We start from the raw sequence: 23794 nt of genomic DNA on the forward strand, positions 1-23794 counted from the left end.
CTCTCTCTCTCCTTCAAACACACACTCTCTCTCTCCTTCAAACACACACTCTCTCACACTCATTCTCTCCTTCACACACACTGAACAACACACAAACACACTGTCGTTCACAGCCTCAGCAACTTCCCACGCCACCTGTCTTTGTGCCAACGCTGCCCGTTTACGTCCCGGTGGCATTGCACATATGCCAGCCCACCCCCGGTGGGTAATGTCCGCGGACCGCTGTCCCCAGGTATCTCCCCACTCACAGCGAGCGAGCGAGCGAACCACACTGTCCCGGGGCCACGCTGCTCTCCCAGCCGGGCTCCAATGGAGGTCGATGTTGTCTGTGGGGTGCTGAGCCTGAGCTTGAGCCGGCGCCGGCTGCACACCGACTGGAGGGGGCAGGTTTGTCAGCGAGCAGCCTATCCCCACACAGTTGTGAAACGGCATGCTCGCTAGGTTAGAGTAATGGAGAGGCCGAGTTCACGCCAATCTTTGCCCGAGTGTGGCCTCACCAATGTACCAAAAATCAATCAATCAATCAATCAACCTTTATTGTCATCTTGCAAAGCAACAATTGTACAGTGCAAAAACATTCATCTCATTCTTATTTACCCCCCCCCCCCCCTAAGATTGCACAATGTCAGCTTGGGCAAATATTATGTCTACAAATCGTCCGCCCTTATAGTCACAGTGCATTGAACCGTACACAATGTTTGTGCTCAACATGACACCAAAACCAACATATAGTTTCCATGATGCTGGTTAATACACAAAAAGACACAAAGTGCTGGAGTAACTCAGTGGGTCAGGCAGCATCTCTGGAGAACATGGATAGGTGACATTGGGACCCTTCCTCGGACTGAAGCAGGGTCCCGAGCTGAAACATCACCTATCCATGTTCACCAGAGATGCTGCTTGACTCGTTCAGTTTCGCCAGCACTTTGTGTATTAACCAGTATCTGCAGTTCCTTGTTTCTACTATAATCAGCACGGTGGCGCAGCGGTAGAGTTGCTGCCATACAGCGCCAGAGACCCGGGTTGGATGCTGACTACGGGTGCTGTCTGTCCTGTCAGTAGGGTGGTCAAGCAGCCCTTCGGCAGATTGACCTTCATCAGTTAAGGTATGTGTCACACCCTGGCCTTAGATGTGAATAATAATGATACTGACACAATATCTATAGGTTACATTCCTTGGTCTCCATGTTTATTGTCCGCAGTTTATTGAACCAGATATCTTTGAGTTCAGGATCATGTTCTGATTCCCTTTCAACTTCTCCCTGTCATGGCTCCTGGCGTTGACTGAATTGTGACAAAGCACACAAAGTTCTCTGCTTCCCTCTCTAACAAGGATGTTGCTCCCAGCTGTTCATCCTTCAACAGTCTCGACAGCGGGTCCGCGATGTTTGCTTTCCAGCAATGTGGACTACTTTGTACTTGTACTGTTGGAGTCTCAGCACCTAACGTTCTATTCTGGCACATGGCTTAGACCTTGTCGATTAGATCACTTCCAGCGGCTTGTGATCTGTACCAAGTTCAAATTCAATGCCGTACAAGTATGCATGGAACCTTTCACAAGCCCACACGAGTCCTAGTGCTTCTTTCTCTGTTTGAGAATACCTTCTCTCCACGCTGGTTAACGATCGACTGGCATATGCTATGATTCTGGGTCCATCTGTATGTGTCTGTACCAACACTGCTCCTTAGCCAAGGGTTTCTGCACTCATTAGACCCTGTTTCAGTGATTTGAATGCCTGTCTGTTCACGACCAAACTGGAACGGTATGTCTTTCCTGGTCAACTTCCTCAGTGGATCTACCAGTGCAGCAAAATGTGGAATAAATTTTGCACAATAATTGACCAATCCTAGAAAACTTGGTTACATCTCGGTTGCATTCTGAGGTTCACGTGCATCTGCAACAGCTTTCACTTTAGCTTCGGCTGTGTTCAGCCCTTCACTTGTGAGTCTGTGTCCCATGAAATCTATCTCAGAGACGCCAAACTTGCACATGTCTTCATTCACAGTGAGACCTGCTTCTTGAAGTTTAGTCAACACTAGTTTCAACCTCCTGTCATGCTCTTCACTAATTGATGCATGGACGATGATGTCATCTGATATGTTTGCTTCTCCTGGCATATCTTGAATCATTCTGTGGATTTCGTACTGATAGATCTCGGGAGCAGCATTGATTCTAAACATTAGTCTCTTGTATCGGTACAATCTGCAGTGAGTGACGAATGTTGTCACCTCTCTTGACTCTGGATGTAATTCCAACTGATGATATCCCCACTTGAGATTAATTTTGGAAAATACTTTACTGGTTGATAACTCTTGTAGCACCTCATCAACCGTAGGAATTGGGTGTCCTTCTCTGATTATTGCCTCAATGGCTCTCCTCATGTCAACGCACAGTCTAATGTCATCATTGGGTTTTGGCACAATCACAACTGGACTCACCCATGGTGTCAAACGCTCAACTGGTTCAATAATGTTCTGATCAATCAACTCCTTGATTTTAGCTTCTACTTTTCCAAATGGCGTTCTCCGCACCGGTTGAGCTATTGGCTTGACATTTTCATCAATGGCTAACTTCACTTGCCGGCCTTTCAATTTTCCAACCCCTTGGAAGACTGAGTGAAATTCCTGCCTCATGTCATCATATGACTGCACTGAATTGTCATGCACTCCGATGTGAAGCACTCACAGCTCTCGAGCTGTATTTCTACTCAGCAGAGGTTCTCCCTTCTCCTCTATCACCATGAATTCTGCTTCAGTTTCTCTATCTCCGACCTACTTTAGCCGTCAAACATCCAATGGTCTACAATGGTTTAGTTGCGTTGTATGGATATAACTTCCTACTACACCTCCTTGACAGGCACTTCATTTTCTGCTGTTTCAAGCATTCTCAATGTGATCTGTCAATTATGTTGCTGTCGCTACCAGAATCTACAATCACTGGCACTATAACACCACCGATGGTCACTGCAACTTTCTCATGATGGCTCTCATTCAATGCAAACTGATAATCCCTTTTAACAGCAAGCTCACCAGCTTCATCACTGTCTTCATCACCTCCGAAATCACCTTCTACGTGTCGGACGTGACCCTTCTTTTTCTGCCAAGGTCCGTCTTTCTTTTCACTGGACTTCCCTTTCTTGCTGTAATCACTTGTTTTGTCCCTGGCCTTTTACATTTCATTGCAAAATGATCTTTATCACCACATTTCCTACATGTTCTACCTTTTGTTGGACAACATGCATCTTTCCCTATGTGACCCTTGTTGCTACACCTGTAACATTCAATCTCACGTTCAGTCATACTTCTTGGTCTACCATAGGACAGCTGGTTAACTTGCTCAGTCTTGGAATCTTTCCATTTCATGTTGTGAAATTGTCACTCAACAGCTTCCAGTGCTGCTGCAATCGACAAAGCATCATTAACGTTTAACTCACCCCCTTTTTCTAGCAGCGACTACTGAGCTTGTCTGGCCTGCAATGCTGGACAATCTGATCCAATATCTGGTTTTCCACATCAGCAGCCACATATTTGCATCCTACAGACACCTGTCTGAGTGTCGTCACAAATTGAAGAACAGTCTCGCCGTCTTCCTGCATTGTTTGGCACCACCACTAAGTGACTGTTCAATGCATCAACGGCTTTCTTACAGTCTTCCTTCATTCCGGTATCAGGGAATGTTTTAATAATTTCTCGAACTGTTGGCCCTGCGGTGAAAAGAAGCAATGCTCTCCGCTGCGCCTTCTGCCCCAGCGTACTCTCCTCAAGAAAGAGCCCTCGACTGTTGGCGTAAGCTTCGAATTCCCCCAACCAAGCGTTCCACCTCACGCTGACGGTACTTGCATCACCCGTCGGATCAAAGTGTGGAACTCCGTCATGAGCTAAGAAATCAGCTCCAGCGACCTCCATTTTAAAAAAAATAGTTTTCCAGCTCGAAGTCACGGATTCAGAATCCAAAATATCTAAAATATCCGAAATATCCTCGTCGCCAATGTCACATCCTGGCCTCAGATGTTGAATAATAATGTTACTGACACAATATTTATAGGTTACATTCCTTGGTCTCCGTGTTTATTATCTCACTCAGCCATGGTCGCCTGCCTAGGCTTACACAGTGCACATGCGATCTGACCTCCAAGTCATCTGATACAAAGGTCATGATATTTACATATAATCATCATGACTCATCGTCATGTCACCTAGGACCTTATTCCTCGCTGTAGGATGCTCAGGGGCGACCTCTTGGACGTATAAGATCATGAGGGGAATTAATAGGACAATTTATTTTCCTCAGGGATGAGGAATCAAGAACCAAGGGACATAGATTTAAGGTGAGAGGGGAAAGATGGGAACATAGAAACATAGAAACTAGGTGCAGGAGTAGGCCATTCAGCCCTTCGAGCCTGCACCGCCATTCAATATGATCATGGCTGATCATCCAACTCAGTATCTTATCCCCTGTACCTGCCTTTTCTCCATACCCCCTGATCCCCTTAGCCACAAGGGCCACATCTAACTCCCTCTTAAATATAACCAAGGAACCTGTCTTTTCCATGCTGTATGACTCTATTACTCTGGACTATCCATTAAAAAACCTGCCCCCCCCCCCCCCCCCCCCTCCGCCCCCCCCACCACAGCGCGTTCCAGGTTCCACCACCCTCTGTATAAAAAATCATGTCATCTCTCATCTTAAAGCTATGCCCTCTAGTCTTTGACATTTCCACCCCGGGAAAAGGTTCTGACTCTCTACCTTATCTATGCCTCTCATAGTTTTATACACTTCTATCAGGTGTCTCCTCAACCTTTGATATTCCAGATAAAACAATCGCAACTTCTTCCTGTAGCTAATACCAAGCATCATTCTGCTAAACCTCCTCTGCACCATTTCCAAAGCCTCCACATCCTTCCTGTAATGAGGCAACCAGAACTGTACACAATACTCCAAATGCAGCCTAACTAAAGTCTTATAAAGCTGCATCATGAATGCCTTACTCTTTTATTCAATGCCTCGACAAATGAAGCACACCATATGTCTTCTTTACTGCCTTTTTATCAAGTTTTATCAGTTGTCCCCTCAACCTCCAGTTTCCCCAGGGAAAACAAACCTAGCCTTGGAACATGGAAACAGGCCCTTCAGACCAACTTGCCCACACCGACCAAGATGCCCCATTTACACTAGTCCCACCTCACCTGCCTGTATTTGGCCCATATCCCTCTAAACATTTCCTAACCATGTGTCTGTCCAAATGTCTTTTAAATAAAGTTATTGTACATGGCTGAACTACCTCCTCTGGCAGCTCATTCCATATACCCACCACCCTCTGTGTGAAACAGTTGCTCCACGGGTTTCTGTTCATTCATTGTTCCATTGCTGAAGCATGTGACAATTGAAAACGCTGAACTCTGGACTCTTGTTGGGAAGCAGTTGGTGACTTTCTGCAGCTGGCAGCCACTTGTCAGTGAGATGCAGTGGGTTACCTCAGCCCCCTTGCAGCTGGAGGTTTTAGTTTTTAGTTTTAATTTAGTTTACAGATACAGCGCCCACCGTGTCCGCGCCGACCATCAATTATCCCATACACTAACACCAGTGACTAGCAGAGATCCGCATGGCACGGTGCTGGGACCGCTGCTCTTCACATTGTATACTAATGATTTAGACAAGGAGATTGAAGGCTTAGTGGCCAAGTTTGCTGACAATACGAAAATTGGCGGAAGGGCAGTAGTGTAGAGAAAGCAGAGGCTCTGTAGAAGGACTTGTACAGGTTGGGACAGTGGGCAGAGAAGTGGCAGATGGAATATAGTGTAGCAAAGTGTGGAGACATGCATTTTGGTAGAAGGAATGAGTGGGGAGAGAATCCAGAAATCGGAGGTGCAAAGGGACTTGGGAGTGCTGGTGCAGGATTTCCAAAACGTTAATCTGCAAGTCGAATCAGTAGTAAAGAAAGCAAACGCATTATTACGAGAGGGCTTGTATACAAAAACAGGGATGTAACGCTGATAAGGTATCGTGGGCAGAAGGGCCTGTTCCTGTGTTTAAGGATGTCCGCTTAAGTGCGGAATAAGAGGATATTCATGTGGCTGTGATTCTAAATTCCTGCAATCCTGTGGTGTTTAGGATTACACTCCTAGTTAGCTAATCTGGATATCTGTTTGTAATTAAAAGTGAGTGATGATAATTCTTTACATTTCCAACAGATTAGCACAAAAAACAACACGGGGAAATGGGCATGAAGAACTAGGAATGAACATTATAAATTGGATTTGAACCAGGATTACAGGCCAATAACAAAGAACAGAATTTTAAACACAAGTAACGTGAGTAGTTACCTCATTAGATTAGGCGTTGTTCTTTGAAGCTTTATAACTTACCAGAGAGTATTCGGTACAAAGACGGGTACAAACTGATTAAGGCAGATACACACGGAGCTGCAGATGCAGGAATCTTGTGTAAGCAGGTCTCTAAATGGATTAAAAGTCAAAGCAAAGAAAAACAAGCAAAATAAATAAAATGCATAGCCGCAGGGGTCAAGGGCGAAGAGGGACACAGGAAAAAACAACAGCATAACATTGAAGAGGGCAGATGGAGAGAAAAGTGGAAACAGGGAGTGAAAGTTGCACAAAAATCCAGATTCTTCATCTGTCAGCACTACATGTATGCAAATATTGTGTTCTGAATCAAAAATCCATTCAAATCTCCCTTTTGATTTCTCCATTGTAGCAATCGCTTCTGCTCATTATTTGATTACTTTTCCTTTGCATGCAGTTGCTATAGTAACCTCCAAAAGACCCAGTAATTGAGGTGTGTAGGGTGATATTTTGTCTGTGGCTCTCTAATCCCTTTTGATAGACTTAAAATTCTCTCACTGATTGTCTTTGAGGGTTGATTACGGAGGCAACTCAAACTATAATCAGATTGGTGCTTGATTAAATCCCTCTCTGGCTCAGAAACAGCTTAGAAAATAATTCTTATAAAGAAATGAAGCAGCGCAATATCAATGTTCTGCTTTGTAAACCTTTACTTGCAAATTTCCTTCACATTCAGGATGATTTATGATATATTTGGTGCTTATTTTGTTGCTTGTTTTTGAGTTGCCTGTCTGTGTATTATGTTCTGTTTTGGTCAACTTGCTGAAGAAAATATCCCATTAAGCTGGAGAGAGTGCAGAGACAATTTAGTTTTGTTTTAGACACAAAATGCTGGAGTAACTCAGTGGGACCGGCAGCATCTCTGGAGAGAAGGAATGGGCGATGGTTCGGGTTGAGACCCTTCTTCAGACTGAGAGTCAGGGGACAGGGAGTCCAGAGGTATGGAAGGGTAAGGTGTGAAAACGCAGATGGTGATGAAGGAAATGTAGAATGTTTCATTGTTGACTGAGGGGAAGGTGACAACAAGGCAATGCAAACAGTAAAATTAATCAGAAGGACCGAGAAACTACTTGGAGAAAATGGGTGGGAGAGGGACAGGGTGAGATTTGTTTGAAGTTAGAGATATCAATATTCATAAGATAGACACATAAAGCTGGAGTAACTCACTGGGTCAGATAGCATCTCTGGGCAAAAGGAATAGGTGACATTTTGGGTCGAAACCCTTCTTCAGACAGAGTCAGGGGAGTTCATACCACTATGTTGTAAGCTGCTCATCCAAAATATGAGGTGCAGTTCCTCCAGTTTGCATTGGGCCTCACTCTGTTTTAGTTTAGTTTAGAGATACAGCATGGAAGCAGGCCCACCTAGATCACGCCAATCATTCATCACCTTTTCACACTAGTTCTGCTATCCCAATTTCTCATCCACTTCTTACACACCAGTGGCAATTTACAGAGGACCAATTAATCTACATACCCACACCTCCTTGGGATGTGGGAGGAAGCCAGAGCAGCAGAGCCAGTGAAAACCCACGCGGTCACAGGGAGAATGTGCAAACCCCACACCCTGACAGCACCCGAGGTCAGGATCAAACCCAAAACTATGGTGCTGTGAGGCAGCAGCTCTACCTGCCGTGCCACTATGCCGCCCTACGAGAATGTTGCCAGGACGAGGGATGGAGCTATAGGGAATAGATAGGGTGAATACACTGAGTCTTTTATCCAGGGAGGGTAGTCAAGAACCAGATGGGTTTTGGACATGGGTTTAAGGCGAGTGAGGAAAGATTTAATAGGAACCTGAGGGACAATTTTCTTCACACACAGGGCGGTCGATGTATGGAACGGGCTGCCAGAGGAGGTAGTTGGGCCAGGTACTATAACAACATTTAGAAGACACTTGGAGAGGTGCATGGATAGGACAGGTTTAGAGATATGGGCCAAAAGTGGGCAGGTGGGACGTGTAGATGGGGCATCTTGGTCGGCATCTGGACTGAAGGGCATGTTTCTGTGGTGTGTGACTTTATAAACCAAGGATAAGCCCATCCCTCCCCCTTATCCATCCCTTCGCTCCCCCCCCACCATCCCTCCCCCTTATCCATCCCTTCCCCCCCCCACCACCACCCCCACCCCCATCCCTCCCCTTGCCCCTTCCTCCACCCTAGTCGTTTTACCAGTTCCATAGTTCTCCACATAGTTTATCTCTTGAGATTAACACTTTCCCCAATCAACTATGGACCAGACACCGCCCTACTTGAGTTATTCACCCCCGGCCGAAGAAAGGTCTCAACCCGAAACGTCACCTATCCATGTTCCCTCCAGCGATGCTGAGCAAAGATCCTAGCATCCTCTAGTATCTTTGATGCTGAGTTACTCCAGCACTCTGTGTGTGTGTTTGTGTCTGTGGTGTCAACCAGTGCCTGCAGTGGATTGTTTCACAGCAACGACTGTTCTCCCTGAGGACATTAAAAAAGACTGGTCTGCCCCAACAGCTGCTGACAACGTTCTACCGCTGCACCACGGAGAGCAGATTAACGCATGGCATCTCTGTGTGGTATCTCAGCTGCACGGAGGCGGAGAGGAGAGCTCTTCAGCGCGTCGTCCACAGAGCGCAGAGGATTATTGGGACGCAGCTACCAGCCTTGGAGGGCATCTACCACACATGGTGCCTCAGGAAGGCTGTCAGCATCCATAAAGACTCCTCACACCCTTGTAACGGGCTGTTCGAACTACTTCCCTCCGGCAGACATTACAAGGCCTTCTACGCCCGAACCTCCAGACTCAGGAACAGCTTCATTCCCAGAGCTATAGTGGCTCTGAACCGGCCCTGCTGAGTGCCCCCCACCCCCCCTGGACTGTCTCCCTCGGATGGTCACGACACACAGCTTATTTATTTATTTACTCTTCTTTTTCATCGGTTGGAACTGCATACTAAATCTCGTTGCACTGACGTGCAATGACAATAAAATATATTATTATTATTATTATACCGCTGTTGGGGGAAAGCGCTGGCCGGGGGAGCGGGTAGACGGGCGCACAGAGAAGGTCAAGTTGTCCGGGGGAGCGGGTGGACGGGCGCACAGAGAAGGTCACGTTGTCCGGGGGAGCGGGTGGACGGGCGCACAGAGAAGGGGTGGACGGGCGCACAGAGAAGGTCACGTTGTCCGGGGGAGCGGGTAGACGGGCGCACAGAGAAGGTCACGCCATGGTTCCGATGCAGAGAGCGGCGGCGGCGGCGGCGTTGTTGGGAGTCGGGGCCCGGGGGACAGCGGGGTGAGAGGGGAATGGGTGGATCAGTGAGATAAGGGAAAGGGGTAGCGGAGAGAGGGAGAGGGAGACAGGAAGAGATGGAGGGAGGAGGAGAGAGGTGGGGGGGGGGGGGGGGGGGGGGGGGGGGGGGGGTGGCGAGGGAGGGAGGAGAGAAGGGGGGGTGGTGGAGAGAGGGAAGGTGGTGGAAGGAAGAGAGGAGGGGGAGGGGAGGAGGGGGGTGGTGGAGAGAGGGGAAGGTGGAGGGAAGGAAGGGAGGGGGGAGGAGGGAAGGAGGGGGTGGTGGAGAGAGGGAAGGTGGTGGAAGGAAGGAGAGGGGAGGAGGGGGGTGGTGGAGAGAGGGAAGGTGGTGGAAGGAAGGAGAGGGGAGGAGGGTGGTGGAGAGAGGGAAGGTGGTGTGGAAGGAGAGGGGGAAGGAGGAGGGGTGGTGGAGAGAGGGAAGGTGGTGGAAGGAAGGAGAGGGAGGAGAGAGGGGGGGTGGTGGAGAGAGGGAAGGTGGTGGAAGGAAGGACGGAGGGGAGGAGGGTGGTGGAGAGAGGGAAGGTGGTGGAAGGAAGGAGAGGGGAGGAGGGGGTGGTGGTGAGAGGGGAGGGGTGGAAGGGTGGAAGGAAGGAGAGGGAGGAAGAAGGGGAGGAGGGGTGGTGGAGAGAGGGAAGGTGGTGGAAGGAAGGAGAGGGGAGAAGGGGGGTGGTGGAGAGAGGGAAGGTGGTGGAAGGAAAGGAGAGGGGAGGAGGGTGGTGGAGAGAGGGAAGGTGGTGGAAGGAAGAAGAGGGGAGGAGGGGGTGGTGGAGAGAGGGAAGGTGGTGGAAGGAAGGAGAGGGAGAAGGGGGTGGTGGAGAGGGGAGGAGGGTGGTGGAGAGGGGAGGAGGGTGGTGAAGGGGAGGTGTGAGGCTGGAATGGGGAATGAGGGGTGTGGAAAACAAGAGCAAGGTGAATGTAAGGGGAAGCAGGTAAGGTGAGGGTGAAGAGAGGAGAGGAGGATGGGGAGAGGACAAGGGCAGAAGGGGGGATATGGGGAGTGTGGGAGGCGGGGTAGGGATGGTGTTGGGGAGAGGGAGGGTTAGTTTGTTGATCTCGTTTTCTTTGCCCCTGTGTGGCCTTTAACTGTCGTGACGCACACCTACACACTTTGTTCTCTAATTGTTTCTACACCTCTGCCTTTTAAAGATGAAATCATACTGGCTTGTCCTATTGTCACAGAGCTGTACAGCATGGAAACAGGCCCATCAGCCCATGTGGTCCATGCTGACCATGTTGGTATACTGGGCTGGTCCCACGTGTGCATTTGGCCCAAATCCCTCTTATGGACCCTTCCTATCTGTCTTATAAGTAGTTGTATCTACTTCTGTAGCTTCCTCTGGCAGCTCATTCCAGGTCCAGACTATCCTCTGTGAAAAAGTTGCCCATGAGGTGAGAGGGGAAAGATTTAATGGGAACCTAAATGGTGGGTGTATGGAACAAGTTGCCAGAGGAGGTGGTTGAGGCTGGTACAGCCACACCATTTACTAGACATTTGGACGGGTAGATGGATAGGAAAGGTTTAGTGGGATATGGGCCAAATGTAGGCAGGTAGGACTAGTGGAGATGGTGCATCTTGGTTAACATGGATAAGTAGGGCAGAAGGTTTCCATGTTGGATGACTCTATAACTGATGTGCTACTATATTCTGCACTCTGCACCATCTCCTTTGCTCTACCTACTGTACTCGAGTTTGACTTAATTGTATATTATCTGATCTGTTTGGGTAGCATGCAAAACAAAGATTTTCACTGTACCTCGGTACATGTGACAATAATAAACCTGAACTTAGCTGTGTTGGCCAGACAAAGAATAATTTGGGATAAGAGAGGGCACCTTGTGCTTAGTTCTGATGTGACTTGCACTTGTTGTTGTAGCCTGCTCTTGCTGACTGGAGCGGGAGGAAGGTGGATCTTCACTGCATCGGCTGCACTGAGGAAGGAGCATGAAACGCCGCAGGCTACGTCCCCCGCGCGGCCGCAAGATGCCGAGGAAACGGAAGCTGCTCCTCCCGGCAAAGCCCATCTGCTCAACCTCATTGGTGGCATGAAAGTGGAAGTCAGCTCCAAGAGGAAGTTCCAGGCCCTGAGACTGGAGAGGGCCAAGGCCAGAGCAAAGGCTGAGCCCGAGGAATTGGAGAGCACCAGTAGCATGTTTCAGAAGGCAGCAGAGGAAAGGAGCACGCAGAGGTAAGGCTCTAAAGGGAAGGTGGCACAGCGGTAGAGTTACTGCCTTACTGCGCCAGAGACCAGGGTTCCATCCCTGTGGGTGCTGTCTGCACAGAGTTTGTACGTTCTCCCCGTGGCTGCATGAGTTTTGTCCGGATGCTCTGGGTTCCTCCCACACTCCACAAAGACATGCAGGTTTGTAGGTTAATTGGCTTCTGTAAAATTGTAAATTGTGTCAGATAGTGCTTGTGTGCGGCGGGGTGATCGCTGGTCAATACGGACTCGATAGGCCAAAGGGCCTGTTTTCATGCTGTATTTCTAAAGGCTAAAGACGCCCAGAAAAGATATGGGTTTGTTATTGTCACCAAGGTATAGGGTTAGGTTATATTGTCACCTGTACCCAGGTATAGGGTTAGGTTATTATTGTCTTGGTGGCACTGGATGGATGAAGTAGGGGGTCGGCCTGGCTCAGTCCGATTCTGATGTCTCGTTGCAATTTGGGACAAGGACCATGGAAGGCTTTGCACGGCAGAGCTTGGAAGGAAGGCCGTGGGGCATGGGAGCAGAGTGACTTGGGGAGTGTGTGTTAATAAACCAAAACCTGTCACCCGTACCGAGGTACAGTGACAAGCTTTGTTTTGCATTTTGCATTTTGCAGTGCATTTCGTTGTCTAATGCACTTTGTTGTCTCTGTACTGTACACTGACAATGACAATTAAAATTGAATCTGAATCTGAATCTTTGCATTCTGTTCAATCAGATCAGATAATACCCTACATAAATACAATCAAGTCAAAGTCAAGTACAATAGGTAGAGCAAAGGGGAAGATACAGAGTGCAGAATATAGTTCTCAGCATTGTAGTGCATCAGTTCCACAGACAAAGTCCAATGTCCACAATGGGGTAGAGGTGAATCGGACAGTACCCTAACTTATGGAAGGATCGTGAATTCAGAATTATCATTAGGAAAAAGGACTGAGCCATATTTATACACTGGTGAACTTGTCCATGCTTACCAAGATGTCTCATCTACACTAGTTCCACCTGCCCATGTTTGGCCCATTTCCCTCCAAACCTTTCCTATCCATGTACCTGTCCAAGTGTCTTTTAAATATTGTCATAGTCCCTGCCTCAACTACCTCCTCTGGCAGCTCATTCCATATCCCCACCCTGTGAAAAAGTTGTCCCTCAGATTCCTATTGAATGTTTCCCCTCTCACCTTATACCTATGTCTCTGGTTCTGAATTATCCTACTCTGGGGGGAAAATACTGTGTGTGTTATGATTAGACAAATGCCAATGAATTCACATTGTCCAGAGTTTTTCAACTTTGAACACAGGAGGTTGTTGTTGTGTAAATAAGGCTCAGTCTGTGTTTATGGCAATTCTTGCCTCCTGGTTCCATGAACACTAATTTAAGGTTCTGGAGGATGAATGACCCTACCTGAGCTCCTGGAATTGGGATTAGCTTAAATAGCTGTTGTAAAGAAAGGGTGCAGAGAACATTTATGAGGATGTTGCCAGGACTCGAGGGCTTGAGCTATCAGGAGAGGTTGAGTAGAAACACAATAAAATAGGTGCAGGAGTAGGCCATTCGGCCCTTCGATCCAGCACCGCCATTCAATATGATGGTAGGTCATCTAAAATCAGTACCCCGTTCCTGCTTTTTCCACATAACCATTGATTCCGTTAGCTCTAAGAGCTATATCTAACTCTCTTGAAAACATCCAGTGAATTGGCCTCCACTGCCTTCTGTTGCAGAGAATTCCACAGATTCGCAACTCTCTGGGTGAAAAAGTTTTTCCTCATCTCAGACCTAAATGGCCTTCCCCTTATTCTTAAACTGTGACCCCAGGTTCTGGACTCCCCAACATCGGGAACATGTTTCCTGCATCTAGCCTCTCCAATCCTTTAAGAATTTTATATGGTTCTATAAGACCCCCTCTCATTCTTCTAAATTCCAGTGAATACAAGCCCAGTCGACCCATTCTTTCATCATATGTCAGTCCCACCATCCCAGGAATTAACCTGGTGAACCTACACTGCACTCCCTCAATAGCAATAATGTCCTTCCTCAAATTACGAGCCCAAAATTGCACACAATTCTCCAGGTGCAGTCTCACCAGGGCCCTGTACAACTGCAGTAAGTCCTCCTTGCTCCTAAACTTAAATCCTCTCGCAATGAAGGCCAACATGACATTGGCTTTCTTCACTGCCTGCTGTACCTGCACGCTTACTTTCAGTGACTGATGTACAAGCACACCCAGGTCTCGTTGCACCTCCCCTTTTCCTAATCTGACACCATTCAGATAATAATCTGCCTGTTGCCACCAAAGTGGATAACCTCACATTTATCCACATTATACTGCATCTACCATGCATCTGCACACTCACCCAATCTATCCGTCACCCTGCAGCCCCATCGCATTCTCCTCTCAGTTCACACTGCCACCCAGCTTTGTGTCATCTGCAAATTTGGAGGTGTTACATTTAATTCCCTCGTCTAAATCGTTAATATACATTGTAAACAACTGGGGTCCCAGCACTGAGCCTTGCGGCACCGCACTAGTCACTGCCTGTCATTCTGAAAAGGACTCGTTAATTCCTTCTCTTTGCTTCCTGTCTGCCATCCAGTTCTCTATCCATGTCAATGCCATACCCCCAATACCATGTGCTCTCATTTTGCATTCTAATCTATTGTGTGGGACTTTGTCAAAGGCTTTTTGAAAATCTCGATACAACACATCCATTGGCTCTCCCTTATCCATTCTTCTTGTTACATCCTCAAAAAAAATCCCAGAAGATTATTCAAGCATGATTTCCCCTTCATAAATCCATGTTGACTTTGACCGATCCCATCACTGCTTTCCTGTGGGACTAGGACTATTCCTTGAAACGCAGGAGGATGAGGGTTGATCTTATGGAGGTGTATAAAATCACGAGGGGATAGAAAGGGGTGAATGCGTAGAGTCTTTATCCAAAGTAGGGGAATAAAGAACCTTATGTTTAAGGTGAGAGGGGAAAGATTTAATGGGAACCTGACGGGCAACTTTTTCACACAGAGGATGGTGGGTGTATGGAGCGAGCTGCCAGAGGAGGTAGCTGAGGCAGGTACTATTGCGACACTTAGAAAACACATTTAGACCGGTTCATGGCTAGGAAAGGTTTCGAGGGATATGGGACAAACGCAGGCAGGTGGGACTAGTGTTTCCATGCTGTGTGACTAGTGTAGAAGAGGGAAGGTACACAAAAATGCTGGAGAAACTCAGTGGGTGCAGCAGCATCTATGGAGCGAAGGAAATAGGCGACGTTTCGGGCCAAAACCCTTCTTCAGTGTAGAAGGGGGATTTGGTCAGCATGGGCAAGTTGGGCCGATGGGCCTGTTTCCATGCTGTATGACTATGAGTTTGATCCTCGCATTTCCACGGACTGTTGGGGAATCTGTAGTACAAAGCCTTCACAGTGATCATCGGCGCCTTATGTCTCAATCCACCCATATGGCCTCACTGGATGATCCCCCAAGAATGTCCCATCGAAACACTGTGCTGATGTGTTCTCTAATCAGAAACGCAACTTCCCCCTCTTTCTTATCCTCACCTCTATCACACCGAGCGTGGTATCCCAGAGCACCAAGCTGTCACTCCTGCCTTTCCCTCAACCATGTATCTAATAGCCATGATATCCCAGTGCCTGTAACTGTCCATGCGCTAAAGGGCCATTTAGACAATTTTTTTACGGCGACTGTCGTAGTCGTAGCAGGTCGTTAAATAACCGGCGACTGGACCCCCGCCTACAACAATGTCTACGACAACCTAACACCTAGTCGACATCAAGCTACGGCGAGCTACCGACAACCGGCGACCCAATCTTCACGACTTAGGACGTCCACCTACGACGACACCTACGACATCCTACGACCACACAGGCGACAACCAAAGTCAACCTTCGTCCACCCGCGACAAGCTACGACCCTGGCGGCAGCAACTGAAGACAATGCCTGTCGCTACTTGACTTCTCTTGACGCCGGTACCTGTCACCGGTTGACGTAGGTAGTCGCCAATGGAATTCACCAAAGTCAGCACCAGCGACAGCCCACGTCACCTGATGACGACCTACCAATGCACCTACGTCAGTAGATGTCGAGCTACGCTCATTGGCGTCAAACCCACTCGCCGATTGTCGCCAAATTTTTTTGAACATGTTGAAAATCCATTGGTGACCAGAAAGACGCTACAACTCTTTGGGTGACTGAGGAGACTACTCACAACCATACAGGCCACACCCCGGCGACCATGTGGCGACAAGCCTAGCGCCTGTAGTCACCTAAAAAATAGCCTATGTCCTTGGGACAGGCCCATAAGTGTGTCTGCCTTGAAGGTCCCCTGTGTTTGCTGCCCAATAGCCTTCTGCTGATACGTCTCTATCATTCCAGGAGGAAACGAGAATCGTGGCTAACATTTCCCTGCAGTACTGCATAACACTCTCAAAGTGGCAATACAAGTAGATGGAGTGGCAAAATAGGCGTGCAATTGCTTGTTGTCATACGTGTTTGATACATCACTCGCACGGTGACGCAGCGGTAGAGTGATGTATCACTCGCCAGAGACCTGGGTTCAATCCTGACTACGGAGTTTGTACGTTCTCCCCGTGAACACGTGGGTTCCTCCAGGTGCTCTAGTTTCCTCCCACACTCCAAAGACGTACAAGTATATAGGTTAATTGGCTCCAATAAAGATTGTAAATTGTCCCGAGTGAAGGGGAGTCAAATTCATTTTAGGTCACGGGCAAAACGCGACTTCATTCGCGCCGCCGGATCGCGGCGCAAACGCAGTCCGATCTGGCACCGCGGATATCTGCAGCCCGCTCTGGCATCGGGGAAATCATCATGCGGGCCGGATCGGACCCGTTGCGGCCCGCAAGCCGCGAGTTTGACACCCATGCCTTAGTGTGTAGGATAGTGCTAGTATACGGGGCTTGCTAGTCGCCGTGGACTTGGTGGGCCGAAGGGCATCTCCACACTAAACTAAAGGACTGAGCATTGAGTATAAGAATCACAAAGTCATGTTGCAGCTTTAAGGGACTTTGGTTAGGCCACATTTGGAATCATGCATGCCTGGATTAGGGGTATTAGCTACAGCGCCAGTTTGGACAGACTTGTCTTGTTTTATCTGGAACGCCGGAAGTTGAGGAGAGACCTGATAGAAGTAGATAAAATGATGAGAGTCATGGATAGGGTAGACATACAGAACATTTTTCCCCAGGGTGGAAATAGCAAAGACCAGAGAGCATAGCTTTAAGGTGAGAAGGTAAACTCTATAGATGTGCAGAGCAAGTTTTATTTTACACAGATGATGGTGGGTGCCTGGAATGTGCTACGGGGGGTGGTGGTGGAGGCAGATGCAATGGTGGGGTTTAGGAGACGTTTGGATAGGCACATGGATATGCAGGAAATAGAGGGATATGGATCATGTGCAAGCTGATGAGTTGGTTTTGGCAACATGTTCAGCACAGACATTGTGGGCTGAAGAGCCTGTTGCTGTGCTGTACTGTACTGTTCAATGTTCCCTGTACTGAGATACAGAGCCTGTTGTGGCTCCGTGATGCCCACATGGGGCCAGAAACGACACCTGTCCAGGCAAGAAGTTAAGAGAATAACATTGCAAGATTTGGTTTAATTTTTATAATTCTGGAGTTGCCACATAGAGTGATGAGTGAATGATTGGTGCACGTTTGTACGTCTGTTTCAGTGGCGAGACGGTAAGCCGGGACCTTGCTGCAGCGGCGTCTGCGGTCGCATCTTCCATGCCTCGCCACAAGGCGCAGGTCGAGTCCGAGCTGCTCCAACAACTGAGAAAGCACGAATCGGAAACGGAGGCACATCAGCATGGAGATGCCCGCAACATCGGGTAAGTCCGGAGACGAGGACACGGCTGTGGGCCTTCAGTGAAGTGATCTGTAAACGGACTGGGCACCACAGTGGCAGAGTTGCTGCCTCACAGCGCCAGGCACCTGGGTTCAATCCTGACCGCAGGTGCGGTCAGTTCGGAGTTTACACGTTCTCCCTGTGACCGCGTAGGTTTTCCCCAAAAGCTCCCGTTTCCTCCCACACTCCAAAGACGTGCAGGTTTGTAGGTTAATTGGTCTCTATAAATTGGCCGTAGTGTAGGATAGAACTAGTGTGCAGGTGATCCCTGGTCAACGCAGACACGGTGGGCCAAAGGGCCTGTTTCCACGCTGTATCTCTAAAGTCTAAAGAGTGTGAAGTGTGTGTTGAGTTCATTTTTTGATTGGTTATCTCAATCTATCCCACCCTCACCCCACAACATGACCCCTATTTCCCTGCTCACGGGTTTTTTCCAAATTCAATCTACAAGTCGCTATGACTGGGGCTCTGATTTCCACATGTTCCGGAGCACTAACATCAAACTAGTTTGTCTTCATGTAATGGAGTCATGGAGGTGTACAGCACAGAAACAGGCCCGTCCGCCCACATGCCGACCAAGTTGGCATACTGGGTTACTCCCATTTCCCTGCATTTTGACTCGTATCCCCCCCCCCCCCCCCCCCCCCCCCCCCCCCCCCCACCCCCCAAACACTTCCTGTCCATCTTCAAATCCAGTGTTAAAACACATTTGTACTCCCTGGCTTTTGACCATGCCTGAGGCTTTGCTTCTGTTTGTGGTGTTTTTGATGTTTCTTTATTTTACATGTCTTTTCCTGCTATTTCTTTTGATTGTTATTTTTGGTGTGTATTAACTTTTTTATCAATGATTAGTGATGTGCAGCACTTTGTTGCAGCTATGTTTGTTTTTAAAGTGCTCTATAAATAAAATTATTATTATTTATTATTATTATTATATATTCGTCCAAATGTGTATTAAAGGTCGCAATCTGCAGCTTCGCCTGGCCGAGGAGTGACACCTTCATTCTATATCATATTCTCAGTGTGTCGGGACTTCCATCTTCAAAAATAGCGGGGTGGAGACAGGCTTGCTGCCTTCTCAGCCACATATGCTCATCAAAACACAAAGTGCTGGAGTAACCTGTGGTTCAGGGGGCATCTGTGGAGGAAATTGACTGGCAGACTGTGTCCATAGAAGGATCACCTCCACTCAGTCTGCAGATGCTCCCTCCAGCACTTTGTGTTCTGCTCAAGACTCCAGCACCCGCCGTTTCTTGTGCCTCAGTAATATATGCTACACCTCCAAACAGACGTGGGAGCGTGGGATACAATGGACCTTTTAAAAAATGGTTGAGAACTATACCACGTACAAACTGGAGAGACAAGGAAATGCAGAGGCTGGAATCTTGAGTAAAATATAAAGTGGAGGAGGAACTCAGTGGGTCAGGCAGCATCTGCAGAGGGAATGGACAGACAAGGTTTCAGATTGTGACCTTTCTTCACATTCGACTGAAAAGAATTCTGATCTGGAAAAAGTCACCTACGTTCTCCAGAGATGCTGCCTGAACCGCTGAGTTACTCCAGGACTTAATTTCACTCACTGACATTGTATGATGCTTGACAAAGTTTACCCACTTTTCACTATAAGTGCTGATAGTCCCAGAGAATGCTGTCTAAGCAGGAGGTTTGTGCACAGATCTGCTGCCACCAGTCCCTGATCATTGCATTGGAGAGGCGGACAGCTGAAGTGCTTCCGTGGCCAGAAATGTATTGTTATTTGTTGGCATTTCAGCATGGAGTAATGGTCAGCTGATCCTTCTGCTCTGTTTGTCTCTGACTGACTGCCTGCCTCAAAGACACTTAGAGTCATACAGCACGGAAACAGGCCCTTCGGCCCATGCTGACCAAGATGCCCCATCTCCACTTGTCCCAATTTGACCACGTTTGTCCCATATCCCTCTAAACCATTCCTATCTTGGTTCTTGGTTACTTGGTCCTCCAAAATATTCCAACTGGAATTTAAACTGGAGGTACACTATCCATGTCCCTGTTCAAGTGTCTTAGATGTTGTTATACTACCTGCCTCAACTACCTCCAGCCGCTCTGTGTGGGGGGGGGGAAACTATGACGTGTTTAAATTATTATTTTTTTTGGCCAATAGTTGCTACAGAATAAATTTGGATGTTCTGTGAAAACATTATTTATTTTACAGAAAAACTGGGTTATACTATAATGTGTTTTGTGCTTTTTTCTTTAGATATATTTGAAACATAGTCTTATTGTATGAACTGCTAAAAAAAATCCATGTCTTGATGCTGCTGTACACATCATCAGTGATGTAACCTGGGTGTTTCGGGTCTTTCAACATCAGACACCCTCACTCGGGCGACCCAGCCGTGGTTGACCAGACCACGACTTGCTCAGGTGGCATTCGCTCCTCCCCATGGTCCTCCTCTCCTGATCCAGAGCCATCTCGAGTCGGCCTTCTCCGCTGCCTCTGTGTACCAAACCGATTCAGTATAGCCCTGCAAGCTGGTGATAACCGCAAATCCCCAATGTTTTTGTAAATCAGAACTGAAATATCATCATTTTCAAACGGTTACCCTGAGTAATGAGTGTGTTCACTTGCATCAACATTTCTTTCAAATCAGAAAAGATTGAACAAGTTTTCCTAGTTGCATCAAGTTCAGGATTGGCTTTCTGTAAAATAACGGGTGGATGATAATGCACTGCACTACAAAACGTAGCTGTTTTTTTAAATTTTACTGTGACTTAAATATTTATTAAAGTAGTCTAATTTGCCATATGCCAGATACTGTGTCCAGTACTCGTGGTTTAGTGCAGATCACTTGTGTGTGCCTCCGTAGATAATGCCATGACCTGATTTATTTGACAATCTGCCACCAATAACAACTGAAAAACAACAACTAGATAGCTAATCCTGGCTGCACCAGATTGCAACGTCTCGACCATGGAGCAGACCAAATTAACACAGGCAATCTAAACGACCTCTTTGGAATTCAATGCATCCAAAACTGCCTCCACAGACGTATTAATTCAATTTGTCTACATTAAAAAAAAAAACTTTTCTATTGGCGTGCTGTAAGACAAATAATTAAAAAGGCAAGCTTCTTTGATATAATTCAAAATTGAACATCTTCTGAAACAACCAAGTGAAGGAATGTCCATGAAGAATAAAGTGCTGAAAGAGCCTTGTGCTGTTCTGCTATTTCTGTTTGCTACCAATCTTGGTAGAGTGGATATGGAGAGGAAGTTTCCACTAGTGGGAGAGTCAAGGACCGGAGGCCAGAGCCTCAGAATGAAAGGACTTTCCTTTTGGAAGGAGATGAGGAGGAATTTCTTTAGACAGAGGGTGGTGAATCTGTGGAATTCATTGCCACTGAAGGCCGTGGAGAACATGTTAGTGGATATTTTTAAGGTAGAGATGGATAGAATCTTGATTAGTACAGGTGTCTGGGGATATGGGGAGAAGGCAGGAGAATGGGATTGAGAGGGAGAGAGATTGAGAGGGAGAAAGGGAGAGATTGCTATATTTAAGAGGGAGTTAGATGTGGCCCTTGTGGCTAAGGGGATCAGGGGGTATGGAGAGAAGGCAGGTACGGGATACTGAGTTGGATGATCAGCCATGATCATATTGAATGGCGGTGCAGGCTCGAAGGGCAGAATGGCCTACTCCTGCACCTAATTTCTATGTTTCTATAGATCAGCCATGATTGAATGGCGGAGAAGGCTTGATGGGCCGAATGGCCTAATTCTGCTCCCATCACTTATGAACAATTATCTGCGTGTGTGCATTGTAAAGTCTCCAAACCTTCAGCTGAACTGGAAACATTTTATACCTTTTGAATATCCATTCCTGGGAAACAAAATGTGATAGATATTAGAGAGAATAATTTTGAAACATAATGTGCATATTAAAGAAAACCCAGAATTGTAGTGGGTCCATTTACCGTTAATTGTTTAACACTGTTGAACAATAAGCAATGGTAGAAATGTGATCAAACCGTGGTGTGTCAGCTACTTCAATCTTTATTTGTTTGGATATATCGTACAGTTTAAATATATCAAAGAAATAAAGCTTATTGCACTAAGCAAGGCTACCTGCCTTGGCGTTACTAAAAATGGAATGGGCTGCCAAAGGAGGTAGCTGGGGCAGGTATTATATTTAAAAGACGTTAGTGTAGAAATGAGGAACTGCAGATGCTGGGTTATAAATTAAAAAAGACACAGTGCTGGAGTAACACAGCGGGTCAGGCTGCATGAACGTTGCTTGGGGTACTTACCTAGTTCACAGCTTAAATGGGGCATCTCGGTTGGCATGGAGGAGTTGGGCCGAAGGGCCTGTGTCTGTACTGGATTACTCTAAGGCCTTGGTTTTATGAGGAGCAGTGTGGATTGGTGCAGCCTGAAGCTCCGTCAGCATTGTTTCATCAGTTACACAAAAAAGCTGGAGAAACTCAGCGGGTGCAGCAGCATCTATGGAGCGAAGGAAATAGGCAACGTTTCGGGAAATGTGATGGGCTTTCTTTCCCCTCTCGCCCCTTCTAGAACCACACCACTCATTGAAGTGCGTTAATTGGTCCTCTGTAAATTGCCCCCGGTGTGTGGGGAGCGGATGAGACAGTGTGAATGGGTGATCGATGGTCGGCACAGCCTCGACGGGCCGAAGGGCCTGTTTCCACGCTGCATCCCTGAAATAAACAGTACCATTCAACGTATTTGTTCCCCTGTTGTTATTAAAATCCTGGAATTAGGTGCATTCCGTGGAAACAACACATGGTTTTCTTTGGGATCAGTGGTAAAGCAGCTTAACTCTCTCAGTCGGCCCGAGCTGTTAATTATTATCCAGCATTGTATCGTTTTCATCTACAAGGACAAGATATTCTGATTGTGGGTTTGTAAGAAGCAAAAGGCATGCCTGGATTTGTTGAACTAAACTTGTTTGAACGATGCTGCTTTCAGTGATATAATTGCAAACATGAAGATTGGACGGGCTGCTGGAGCACGGGCCGCGACCAGAGCCACCAGCCAAATCCGCTTCGATGATGATGGGCAAGGCTTCGTTCACCATGCAGGAATTACTAGTGAGCTCAGCGCACTGAGGAAGAGGTACTTCCACTAATCATCTTGATAATAACATCGCCCCTTGCCTGAGACAAATGTTTTGATTTCAAACTCGTGTGAGGGGACAAATAAACGGAGACAAGTCAGCCACTGCGCCATCTCCTTCCCAAAACCGACAAGTAGGATTAAAGTTCGTCTCCACATACCTCGGTTCCATCCCACCCACCCCTGTCCAGCCCCTTCCCACCTACATCCGAGACACTGTCTGCACTATTGAACTAGCTTGCAATTCCTCATTCATACCCTATCCATTCCCCTCCACAGTATCATCCATAATTCCCTGTCCTTCGTCCCTTCAGCTGCCTTACAGCGTCAGAGGCCCGGGTTCAGATACATTTTGAATGGAGGTGTAAAGGGACTGGAGGTTCATGGTAAATTCGGGGAGGGGCCTGAGGTCCGTGTGACCTGACGTGGGGTGGGAGGTGTAAAAGGGACTGGGCGTCCATGGTAAAGATTAGGTAACAGGGGCCTAGGAATTTTAAGTTATTGAAATATCGCAGAGTGTGAGGTGTCTCGGATGGAGGTGGGAAGGGACTGGACAGGGGTGGGTGGGATGGAATCGATGGTATGTGGAGATGAATTTAGCGGGACAGGGAGCAGGTAGGAACAATGGGTCTGCCAGGGCAGTCCTGCTTGTGGGTTTTGTGGAGGGGGATAGAAGCTGGCAGTGTGGAGCTGGGGAACGATGGGAACTGTGGGGGCAAGATAGCCAGAGATGATCTGTAGGGGTCTGCTGTATTTGACTGTATTGACCTGATAACATTATCGAGCTACTTCATGTCGAGTTGCCCCAGAGAAATTGAGTCAAGGAAAGTTTTTTTTTCTCTCTGCGATTTGGGTTTTTTGAAACTAAATGACAAATTTCAAAATGGTCAATTTCCAGGGATAGTAAATTTGGAACATGTTTTTGTTTAACGTTAGCAAGCTAACTGGACT

General features: G+C 47.4%; 2 protein-coding genes across 3 annotated transcripts in view; one reads left to right on the forward strand and one right to left on the reverse strand.

Annotated features, from left to right (window-relative positions):
* Positions 1-8893, reverse strand: part of slc25a15a (solute carrier family 25 member 15a) — a 41260-nt gene extending 32367 nt beyond the window's left edge. The window contains exons 1-2 of one of the 2 annotated variants that reach the window (XM_055637485.1): positions 8627-8893; positions 6367-6456 (exon numbers count right to left, since the gene is read on the reverse strand). The gene's annotated coding sequence lies outside the window, so the exon portion shown is untranslated. Of the gene's footprint in view, positions 1-248; positions 397-6366; positions 6457-8626 lie in introns of those variants that run through there. The other variant, XM_055637484.1, reaches the window with a different exon arrangement.
* A 603-nt stretch (positions 8894-9496) lies between these two features.
* Positions 9497-23794, forward strand: part of mrps31 (mitochondrial ribosomal protein S31) — an 18014-nt gene continuing 3716 nt past the window's right edge. Inside the window, exons 1-4 of the mRNA XM_055637487.1 lie at positions 9497-9632; positions 11522-11833; positions 17559-17717; positions 22697-22843. Coding sequence (XP_055493462.1) covers positions 9565-9632; positions 11522-11833; positions 17559-17717; positions 22697-22843 — 686 coding nt within the window. The 5' untranslated portion in view covers positions 9497-9564. The remainder of the gene's footprint in view (positions 9633-11521; positions 11834-17558; positions 17718-22696; positions 22844-23794) is intronic.

Source organism: Leucoraja erinacea, chromosome 6 (assembly GCF_028641065.1).
Source record: "Leucoraja erinacea ecotype New England chromosome 6, Leri_hhj_1, whole genome shotgun sequence".
Classification (NCBI taxonomy): Eukaryota; Metazoa; Chordata; class Chondrichthyes; order Rajiformes; family Rajidae; genus Leucoraja; species Leucoraja erinaceus.